This window comes from Hemibagrus wyckioides, linkage group LG18, assembly GCF_019097595.1.
Source record: "Hemibagrus wyckioides isolate EC202008001 linkage group LG18, SWU_Hwy_1.0, whole genome shotgun sequence".
Classification (NCBI taxonomy): Eukaryota; Metazoa; Chordata; class Actinopteri; order Siluriformes; family Bagridae; genus Hemibagrus; species Hemibagrus wyckioides.
The window spans coordinates 14680389-14692500 of NC_080727.1; the positions used below are offsets into that span (position 1 = coordinate 14680389).

The 12112-nt window shown below is 38.8% G+C and overlaps 1 protein-coding gene across 12 annotated transcripts in view; it reads right to left on the minus strand.

Moving 5' to 3' along the window:
• gria4b (glutamate receptor, ionotropic, AMPA 4b) overlaps positions 1 to 12112 on the minus strand; it is a 107345-nt gene that overhangs the window by 26411 nt on the left and 68822 nt on the right. For 11 of the 12 annotated variants that reach the window (XR_009207243.1, XR_009207242.1, XM_058415720.1 and 8 more), the window contains exons 9-11: positions 12032 to 12112; positions 8132 to 8338; positions 5034 to 5407 (exon numbers count right to left, since the gene is read on the minus strand). The exon at positions 12032 to 12112 is cut by the window's right edge and continues 30 nt beyond it. Coding sequence is in view for 10 of the 12 variants with exons in the window: in XM_058415720.1 (XP_058271703.1) it covers positions 5034 to 5407; positions 8132 to 8338; positions 12032 to 12112 (662 nt within the window). In the remaining 2 variants the exon portion in view is untranslated. Of the gene's footprint in view, positions 1 to 5033; positions 5408 to 8131; positions 8339 to 8562; positions 11289 to 12031 lie in introns of those variants that run through there. The other variant, XM_058415724.1, reaches the window with a different exon arrangement.

Consider the following 12112-nt stretch of genomic DNA (forward strand, 5'->3'; position numbering starts at 1 on the left):
GTATTTTCTATCCCACTTTTTCCAGGCTACAAGAAAAAGAAACAAGATCCAGATCCACTGTAACCCTGACCAGGATAAACCGCATTAACTCCATAGCTCCAGTGCCAAACTAAACAAGCCATCAACATATCACTAATTCATATCATTATAAGGTAGGAAATAAATAGAGAGCTTCAAGAGTTCCTGACACATGAATGGTCTGACTTTCTAAAACCATGCTGTATAGCCATCGTTTTGTATAGCGAGAGCCGAATGCCCTCATCTGCCGTGTGATCTCCACTCTCCTCCCTCTCCTCATTCTTAATGTTGGTCTGATGAGTGAATCATATCCTCTCACAAGCATCACAGGCTTCCTCCTGATCTTTCCCTCGCCTTAGTCCTGCAATCATTTTCCAGCAATTTCCGGAATAAAGGGCGCTATTGAATAGAGCAATTACTTACTACAATTACGTGATCGACCCTCAAATACTTAAAGTGGAAGGAGAAAAAGAAAAGGAGAGTGAGAAGTAAAAAGAGAGTTATAGGCAGGTTGGAAGAATCCAGAGACGCATAGGAGCGAGAAATTTTCTCACCATCACACCTAGTAAATACATCCACCACCTTATCCACATGTACACACTTGCAGCTGTATTCTCCGTTCCTCTACACTGGCTCTATCTGCTACACACACATGCAGAAAATAAGTAAAAATTCGAAGCAACAAAGCATAAAGTATTCATAGAAAGAGGGAAATTTCCCTGCATGGCAGAAATAGCTTATCCGTAAGCTTTATAGAGAAGTCGTGCAACAACGAAATGCAAAGCACACCAATCCGTGAAGCAGCATTAACATAACCCAGTCTGCCATTTTCTGATGCAATTTCAGACTTTGCTCCACACACTAATATATGTATTATTGATCCAGAGATGGATTCCTAAGTTGCCTGTCTGATAACCACTGACCTCTTCCATTCTCATGCCAAATAGGAGCCAAGTCATTCTCCTGATAGTTATTCAAAGGACCAAGAGTCATTATCTGTACCGTGCCACTGCCCAAGCTGCATTCTGCAATTTGTGTCCGGTGTCATTATCTGATCTGGGAACTCCTTGTGTTGTTACTCGAACTGCAATCCCCATGTTGTTACTTGATCTGGAATGCCGCTGGCGTTACCTAAGTTGCATCGGCCAAGTCTCTATACATACCTCATGTTGCTACCTGATCTGCAACCCGTATCTTTATCTGATGTGTGTCGTCATGTTACTCGTTTTGTGTTCTGTGTGGTTTCTCAATCTGCATCTTCCATGTTGTTAAGCACCTCTTGTGTTGTTACCCAATTTGCAGATGCCATATTTGCTACTACCATGCCATTACACAGTCTGCACTCGCATGCTGCCACCTGATCTGCCACTCTCAAACTGGTATGTACTCTGTGCCCTTGTTACCTGATATGTAGTTTCAGTCTCAGGTACCTACAGTGTACGGAGTGTATGATAACTTTAGTTCATTTTTCTGACCACAAACTTAGAATATCACAGATCTTTTCAAAAACGAACAAAAAAAAACAAAAAGAAAATGTTTTACTGGAACAAAATAAATGTTTCAGAGTATGATATAGTCACTGGACTTAAAAAAGAGCAATGAGATAATCTTGTGTGTTTGCAAGTACATTATGGTCCATGCTGTAGCTCAGTGGTTACGGTGTTGGCCTATTGATCGGTTTTGAACCACTAAACTCTTAACCCTCAACTGCTAATGCTGGAAATGTACCAAACTTATTCCTGTGCTGCTAACCAATTTATATGTCCTGTGTCATTACCTAGTCCATGCCCGTGTGTTGTTACCTAATTTACAGCCCCTGCATCATTACCCAATCTGTTCCTCTGATGTCATTATCTGTGACCCTGGCTGATTATCTACACCTACCCCTTGTCATACCCACTTTACACCCTTTGTGTCATTACCCAGTCCATGACTCCTGCGTTATTACAAAATCTGTTCCCCCATGTGATTACCCAAACTACACACCCTATGTTGTACCCAATCTGTGGTGCATGTAACATTATTCAATCTTTTATTCTTGTGTGATTAACCAATCTACACACCCAGTTTACAGCCCCTATGTCATTACCAAACCTGTGACTCCTGTGTCATAACCAAATCTTGTAACCCAATCTATGACACTTATGCTGTTACCTGATTTGTGAGTCCGATGTACCTGATCTGTGACCCCTGTTAAACTTTGTTAACCGATCTGTGAATCCTGTGTCATAACGTGATCTGTGATTCCTACATTGTTACCTTATTTGTGACTCCTGTATCATTGCTGATCTGTGACTTCTGTGTCGTTACCCAATCCGTGACTCCTGTTTCATTACCTGATCTGTGACTTATCTTCCTTGACTTTAAGACAAGAGCAGATAATTATGATCTTGTCCAACATTAGTAAATGTCCTCGGCACAGCTCCGTACCACATCCACAACCAGAAAATTAGGGAAATAATATGCTTAAAATGGTTAAGGACCAAAGTGCAGGAAAAGCAATAAGAATCCCACGTATATAATAATTCAATCTAGTGTCAAATGATGATTTAAAATTAAAATTCACCCAGTCTTTGAAATCTCTAGAATTAATCATTCTTTTTGCGCATTTAATGCACACAAGCATCAGGAGAAGTTCCTCTGCCGCACCTTTCGCAGTTCTCGGTATGCGACTAGTTCATGTGGAAGAAATAGGATGTGGAAGAAACAGGAGTGCAACACAATGCCCTGGGAACCTTGCAGTGTTATTGCATCAACTTCACACAAATCATAGAGTGTATATTAACATTGAAATAATAGCAGATGAAAACCTATTTAAGCAGTATTTTTAAAAAGCTAGCGCAATCTGTTTTTTTCCAGTCTGCTTATCACTGAATGCAGCTTTTACCTCTTTAAATTTCATGCAACTGTATTATATCAACACTGTAATGATGAAACTTATAGACCTAAATGAAATCCTAGATGAGTCTTCTTATCAAAGATAGATCAAAACCATAAGCCCGCTATAGCACTGCTGGAGCAGGCTATAGTGTTGACTGTTTGGGCTTTATGGTTCTGATGTTGTTCTAAGTACCTGCTGTTTTCCACCATGTGACGCTCTTTTTATTGCTCCTTTGCTCTCCTGGTCCTGACATGTGAGTCAGTTCTTATCTGGTGAGGGGGGACTGAAAAATAAAACCTCTTTTTTTCTGTCCTTAAATGACAAAAAGGTCTTAAAATGCTCTATCATGGACTATGCAGAGAGAATGAATGACAGAGAGTGGGACAAAGCGCGAGAGAAAGAGAGAGGCAGAGAGAGAGAGAGAGAGAGAGAGAGAGCTGGCACCAGAGATAGCCACAAAAAGCCTGAGGTCATCTCAGCAGGTGAACAAATTATACACAAACAAATAATACAAAACAGCCGACTGCCCACAGCAGCACAATAATGAATATATGTACCATGTAATTCAAAGGCTTTTTTCACAGGACAAATGAGCATGTGAGGACAGTGAGTTACACAACAATACGCAGTGACTCCCATAATCCCTCACTGCTAAAAATTCACAGAAATTTGTAAAAAACAGTCAGGTAACATAGCAACATATCACACGTGAGAGATGTTTGACTGAGACACATCACTGAGACACGAACAATGTAATTGGTATGTGCACAAAAGAGTACATGGACACAGACACAGCTGCACAGTACAGGATATATCTATGTAATTTGATCAACATTTACTTGCAGCCAATTCCTACACTACCTGAGTCCTGCATGATCTGGCAGGGAGCAAATGCTACATTCACACCTGCAGCAATATATAAATATATTTTTAATCCTGGAATGCTCAACTTGCTATACATTGATCAATAGTTGATAGTGAGCATGTCCTGTCATCAGTTCCCAGCTTGTTTCACCGGTAAGGCTAGGTTAGCGCAAAATACAGACAAATAATGAGCAAGCAAGCAACAGAACATATACACAACCCCTGATAACTTGTTAACAAATAAAAATTCTGCCGATAAATTTTTATCTATAAATGGAATTCTTGCAATGCATTAGTGTCTGCTTATTTTAATGAACCTAAAAAAAGGCAAAACATAGCAGGTTTTTTTTGTTCATATCAAACACCTGAAGCCTTACCAATAGTCTCTGGAGCTTCAAGTACACAAGAGTACATAGAAGCAAAAACCATAGAGAATGTAACTCCAAGTGGGTGAGGGTTGAGTGGGGTGAAGATGGGTAGTTTTTGGGGTATTTGGGGTATTAAAGCATACCACCATTCCAGTGGTATTCACCACATTTCTATGTTGCATAATCATAATCGGGACTCCACTCATTCTTAATGGCAAAAACAAGCTCTTGTTGAAAAGAAATTATATATAGCCATCGCTGCTGGTGGGAATGCAGGGTTACAAATGCTTCCTTGAAGACGTGTAAAGCCAGTAAGTGCAACTTCTCAAAACATCACAGGGTGTCTAAACCTGCCTGAACAGAGCTTACTGCTTTATTATTCATAGCATCAAATTTGATCAATAGGGAAAACTCCCAGCTTTGGATGGCTGTGGTGTCGCTGGGCTTCAAGCTGATTGTTTCACAAAGCTGGACAGGAATCTTAGACAATTGCACTACTCAGAAAACCTTGAACATGGCATTTTGTCTAAATAAGATGAGACATACTGTGCAGAATGACAGTAGCTCCTCTCCCTGCAGACACCGTCGTAAATCCATTTTGCATTAAGACCAGTCCTCGACTGAATACTGATTATGAGTCTCTCCGCTCTGGTTCGACTCTTTGCAAATTACATGCACTTTTCAGGCAAGTTCGGACACCCTTTGGTACATTGCCATGGCAACAACACAGCTGCACAGTTATTTCAGGTGCCTCGTATTACCATATCAATGCTCAATGAGACCTTTTCATGAGCTAACTCGAGGTTAAGAGACCAATTCCACTTCTTTCTCCAATCAGTATTCCTTTAAAGAAGCCAGCCCTAGGGCAATCAAGCACAGAGATGAGCGAATTAAGCGCTTACCTGGGTGAGATGTCACACCCCTGCTGCATGAAGGCTCCCAGGGAGAACCAGAGACTGTTGAAGATGCTGAACTCGTTGGGGGGCTGGTCACTGGGCGGACCGTCGGTGCCCTCTTCGGGCTCCTCGGTATGCCACTCATACGGGCTGAAGCGGCTGACCAGGAAGAGCACCACGCTCACGCCAATGTAGGCGAACACGATGCACATCCAGATCTCGTAGGCCAGTGGGTCCAGGAAGGAGAATACACCTGGCTTGGACTTCTGTGGCTTTTTGATCATAATGGAGATGCCCAAGCTCATGAATGGTTTAGAGAAGTCAATGACCTCCTCCCGGACCAAGGTAATAGTCAATGGGGCCACAGCGATTTCCGCTTTCTGAAACAGGCAGGTACATTCATGAGCGCATAGTTCGAGGGCTTGGCAGCCACTACAGGAAGTGATGCAATTAATTCATGTTTTTATTTGGCCTGGATTTATACTGGTTTGAGATATTGACAGACTTTAAATTTGTGTCAAACTGCAGTATCTCCAGCCTCTTCTACACCTTTTCTACACTCCATCTACAACAGGGTTGTCAAACCTTACCCGCTAAGGACTGGTGTGGGTGCAGGTTTTCATTCCAACTGAGCAGAAGTCACATCTGAGTCTACTGAAAGCCAAGATCAGTTGATTAAAAATGTGGAATCAGGTGTGGCTCCTGCTTGATTGGAATGAAAACCTGTAACCACACTGGCCCTTTGTGGATTAGATTGAACACCCCTGATCTACAATGTCCACTACATTACAGCAAATACTGAAATCTGGGACTTTACTGTCAGGCACAATGTCTATCAGCCAGTAAAAAGATTAAATCGATCATCCAGTTACAGCAATTGTTATATATTGTGACGTTCTTTGTTTTACAAAGATTATTTTCTTTACATATAGTTGCCCAAATGTCACTTGGACAACTTGGACATGACAATGCCTTATGCAATCGTTTTGTTCTTATGTTATTATTATTTCAGATCAGAGTGGTTTGTTGAGCATTTGTACATTACTTTATTCACATTGAATATCACAAGGAATCAAACACTTGGGAATGTGCTGTAATCAACGTCAGGGTGCTGTGATGTGGCCTAAAGCGGAGCAAATTTTGTTACCATCAGTAAGTCAATTACTTTTGTATAATGTTTTATTGCTCTTATATGAACGCAATTTGCTGAGAATTATAATTAAAAAAATACAGAATGAAACAATTTATTTACATCAGTACAACCAGGAAGTGCAAAGTGTTCTGTTGTGAAGTCTTTCTCATGTGTGAAAATGTACATACTCCTTCCATTAATGCTAACCACATTTCTTCTTGCAGAAAGCTTCAGCAAATCAATGACTAGAAGATTAAAAAACCAAAAAATGTATTGTTAGTATTAGCTAATGATAATTTGCCATACAAGTCACTGTGTTAGTTGTTACTACAAAAAATAATAACCAAATAACCGAAGGAACAAGTGTGTTAATATAAAGCTGTGATTTGCCTTGCAGCTGGAAACCTTTCAACCTGTGGGGCTGATAAGATGTTAGAAAATAATCCCTCCTTTTTTGAACTCATTTTGCAGTTTCTCTAATTGAACAAGGCTTTGCAAGTTAATGGTGGAAAAAAAAACGACAGCGCTAAGCTGAGGGGTTTAATTCTGAGCGAGCAGGATGACCTAATCAATTCAGAAAAATATGCTTATAGCAAAAGACAGAAAAATTGGTTGGAACTATGGTCTGAGAGCAAAGCAGACCTTCACAGGAAATCCACAAACCTGATTAATGACTATGACTTAGCAACACTCTCAACCTTACAGCTCAGAACTAATCCAAAAAAAAAATTTATACCCATTATTATTGGCTAACACCCATTTTCTGGAGAAAAAAAAGTCAAAAAGAAATCCTTTGAGGGGTTATGCTCAGCAAAAATCAACCATATGAAGACTTGCCATAGCACAGTGTTAATATACGTCAGCTTGCTAACGGTTGCTTTTCAGACGTGGAAGGGTTGTCACACGCTTGCACTGTGAGCTTGGCCACAACTTAAGGTTTAGGAAGAAAAGTGCTGACACTTCCTGCCTCAAATCCGCACTATGTCTCTGCCAAAGCCTCTGTAGATAAAGTAAGCATATTATTCTTTATAAGAAGAATGTTACTGAACAGACTGGGGCCTTTTACAGAAAATTACATGGACACTGACTGCCCTTGAACTGAATATTTTAGCCCAAAGTACAAACTTGCAGTTTTTTGCAGCATATGGAAATAAACCTAAACCTCTTGAACTCCCCTTGGATCCCACTCAGAGCCTTAAGGATTTCATTCAGCACATCATGAATCTCATGAAATTTAACTAGCAGATACTATAGGGGAAATCTTACATAACATTTCTCTATATGTTAGCAAGATTTTATTAAACAAATATTTGTTTATAAAGTCAGATTGGTGGAGAGAGAAAAAAAAATCAAAAAAAAAAAATACAAAATTAGACAGATCAATAGATAGATAGATAGATAGATAGATAGATAGATAGATAGATAGATAGATAGATTTATTTTCATTTTAATCATTGGAAAATGACTGGTATAAGAGGAATAAAACATGTGCTGTTAAAGGACATCACCTTCACTGTATTAATAAAAGTGTTTGATTCCTTATTGAATTTTCTACAATAGTATGATTTAAAGCATTTAAAAGCATAAATTGAAGGTTATTCAATTTGATTAAAAATCACTATCATTTAATTATTAAGTCTTTAAAGTAATGAAAGGACTGCATTGAAATATATATATATATATATATATATTTTCTCCAAATTTTGCGATTGTTGCGATTATATATAGCCTAGAATATCCTGGATCCTGGACATGCATTTATAATCACAAATGTTGCGATTGTAAATGCATGTTGTAATGATGTCAAATCCCGTGTCTTGGCCTAAATCTGTGGAAATTCTGCAATTTTAAATAATTGCAATTTTCCTCTGAATATTGCTTGATTTTGCTTTAATTTCTGCAGCCACAAAATCACAAAATCCTGAAGGGACTATCAATTTCAACAAAATTATTCTGCACATGCATATCTTACCCCGTACACCAGCTCCCCAACCATGCCGTTCCAGATCTTCGTGTCTGGGTCCCGAGCTCCGTACTTCCCGTCCGGCACGATAGAGATCTTGTATTTGATGCCAATGTGGTTGGCGATCTCATATGCCAGATCCACACAGTATCCCTCATACCTGTCATTACCCTCGTAATTCTCCCAGTTTTTCTTCAGCATCACATATGGGCCTTCCTGGAAGGAGCAAACCACATAAGAGGTTCAAACTGGCAACCAGTCAAGAACTCCAGCCAACCCAAGTAAGTGTCTGATTTGTGGATTTCAGTACATTTCTCGCTGATTAGTCCTCAAAGAACTTAAAAGAATAAAACACTGTGCACAGAAAAAAGAACACATATTTAATACATATCTACACATCATGTTTACCAGAACAGTAAAATAAAACATTTACATAAAACAAGGAAGTACATTTTGTAACATACAAACAAAATTCAGTTTCAGCTCATTATATATTTCTACTGAACATCGATTACATTTTTCGAATGAGGTAAGAAAAATCATTACATTATAAAACATCTTTTATGCAACACATTATGGAGGTCATAACATAATCAATGAATAGAGGTTATCAATAAAGAAAGTCATAATCAGGGCTAAATGATGCACAAGGTCAGAGAGCCAATGTCATCATTATCGTTATTAACTATAACAAGGCACAATGAGCTATTATAGCACACGATAGCTAGAAATCTTCAACTCACAATGACTTACAAAGCAGAATATAAGACTTTAAATACTGTTCAGAACTAATCTCAACGAAGCAAAACATTTTTTTTAAAGGCTTTATATACAGTACATCTCTGCACTACACAGTACAATCCAAAACTGCTTATGATCATAACACTGAGCAAGCAAAAATAATGTTCGGTAACTAAAAACATTACATTTGATCCAAGTAGGGGAAAAAAAATAACATTTTCGAGAGACTACAGTAAGCCTTAACACAAAAAAAACCCTACAACAACAGCAACAAAAAAACCCCACTATGCTTTATTATAATTTGAAAATAACAAATTACCAAGTTTATCAAAATTCATGAAATCCACATCTTGCCAAGTGAGACACATTTCCATAAACACTCCGAAAAACCTTCCTCTCTTCTCAGAGATGTTTTCTAAGCCATATGGCTGGCCCAGAACCATGAAAGGCATAAAGCCCAGCAGGGCAAATCGAGAACTCGCCCCCCAGCAAACACAGAGCTCTTCACTAAATTCAGACTGATGAATCATTTCATCCTTTTTTCATGTGTTAGGAAGCAGCATATGCCGCATATTTACACACTTTATTTTTTATTAGTAGTTTCTCTACTTTTAATAATATTCTTGGACCGATTTATACTGTCCCAGTGCGTGCAAAGACGACTTTCGGGAAATTTAGACATTCATGGCAAATGTATAAGTTCAGCCTGGTTTTTAAATCACTTGCGTGGTTGTTATTGAACAACACATCAAACAAAATAGATCGATATTAGGTGCTTGACTGATTTAACGTGAATCCATAACAAAATATCTTTTCAGGCTAATTAAAGTCAGATCAGATTGTCCCAATAATGGACATCCCTAGTCAGTTGGTGTTCACTGGGGCAGGTACAATAAAAGAGTAGACAGTTTATTATCAGCGATGCATAGTGCCACTAGTGCAGGCTTTCAGCAGCGCCAAGACATGTTTTATTGCAGTCATGCAGAATTACCAGCCAGCAAAACTGCAGGAAAAAAGCTCACACGCAAGTGCTTACCTTAAATGAATGGTTCTGCAAAAAAAAAAAAGTTGCTCCAAATGTATTTGCTTGAGTAAACTCTTGTGAAAAATTGCAGGGATAGTCCAAAGTGCAAATGTAAGTATAGGATGTAACTCTGTAACTATGTATATCATGTCCATTATAGTACACTTTACTGCAGAAAGGAAGTGATGATCTGGTGACGGGTGAGTGGAATTTATGTGGATGAACCCAGCTGTTTTGCAAAGAAAATGATTTATTTCATTTCTGTGGAATGTAGAATTTTGTATGTTAACCCCTTAAAATTCTAGCCTCTATATAACATTTAATAAATCGAGAGCAATCGGGTAAAGTGTGTATTTATAGAATGTAAGTCTGATAGTTTAACGGACTAGCAATGGTATTTGAAGCGTGCATATAAAAATCTTAAGAAAATGTTTGACTTGGATGTAAAAAGCCACCATTTGGAATAATGGCTAATGATGTTAATGTCAGTTACCAAATATCTACCAATGATTGCTGCTATTTTAGAAATAGTTAATTCAAAAATGGTATATAAGTTAATCCCTTAATGTGCCAACTTCCATTTAGTATTGAATAAATCCGCTGTAATGGGCAAATTCTATTATAAAAGTAAGGAATAGAAGGCTAGTGGTAATTCAAGAGGCTAATGATGTTGTTTGAAGCAGAGTACACAAAGATTTGGGAAGTACTTACTACTTAGTACTTAAGTAGAAATCCATTACTTGTTAGCTACATTAGACTTGTGGCAAATGTCTGATACCAAAGACATATTTATGCACTATAATTGGTAAATGTTGTATAACATTTTTGAGGAACCATTCGACAAGCAGGAACCAAATGACTTAAACGTCTGAGAACAGTTAGTGTGTAGTATTTCTAATGAATGCTAAATACTGAAAACTCCAACTGATTGTAATGAAGAACCTCCTAAGAAACGTATCTGAATAAATGATAATAAGTGATCAGCGTTTCATCGAACAGCCGAAGGCTCACACCATGCATGCTATGTACATTTACAATACATCTACACTCAACCTATTTGTTTACCACTAAATGAACACTCCTGCCGATTCATCCCACGCACCGTTTCCTAATGCATGGATCATTACTGTTCTTGCGGAGTCCATCCATCTTTCGGTTGCTTAATGAGGGCTGGGCTTTGTCTTTGCCTGTGTTTGTCCATGGCTCAGTTTCTCATCGTGGAGCTCATTTCGGCTGGGGAGGCGTCTGTCCATGGCTCAGCATTATTGCTTTTCTCGCTTCGGTTCTGTCTGTGTCTGTCCATGCCTTAATATAGGGAGGGGGCTCAGTTTTCTTTTTCGGCTCAGCAGTGTCCTTTCTTCTTTCTGCTCAGTTTCTTAAATAAGGATTCTTCAACACGGGCTGAAAAGAGGAGCATGTGCTTCAGGTGTGACTTTCCCATTCCTTGCTGTATCAACATCCATACCTTTTAGGTTACATACTGTAACTCACCTAGTGTGTGAATACACCCTATATACTATACAATATACACACTATACACAATAGTTACAAAATAAAAGCGCAATGCAGTGCCACAACATATTTCTCTGGAAAGAGATCCACGCCATGCAGGGCTCTCTCTGTTCTCTTCATGAAATGAACATTTAAAAAAAAATAAATCAAACAAAACAAAACAACAGAACAGCAACAGAACAAATCAAAACAGCACATCCTGGGCACCATGTAGGGCAGCCATGACACCTTCTGACACATGACAGAGGCAGATGACACACACATTCCTGCGCTGTTGGAAAAATGTTATTCAGCAAATGTATGGACCAAAAAAGATGTATATTTGAATGCCAGATCAAGGCACACCAGGACTGGATTAAGATGACTTAATAATCTCTCAAGACAGTGATATGACTGACAGGTCACACATACACACACAGTACTGCTAATCTGGCACACATAATTTATCAAAATGCAAGTGCATGTAAATGCAAGAGGCGGCTTATTGTGGCCTTTGAACTCTCATTTACACAAGCAGGACAATTCATCAAGTGGAAGCATTTGGATGAGCGACAAACGGTCTTTAGAGGCTGACAACTGATACCTGTGTGTGAATATTATTTGTCTAGGAATATGAGAAAACAGTTACTCACCATAATAGTTGTCACGATCACTGTCCTGTTATCCATTCCTGATGTTTCGTTTGGAAGCAAGGCTTGGTCCTGGATCAGGAC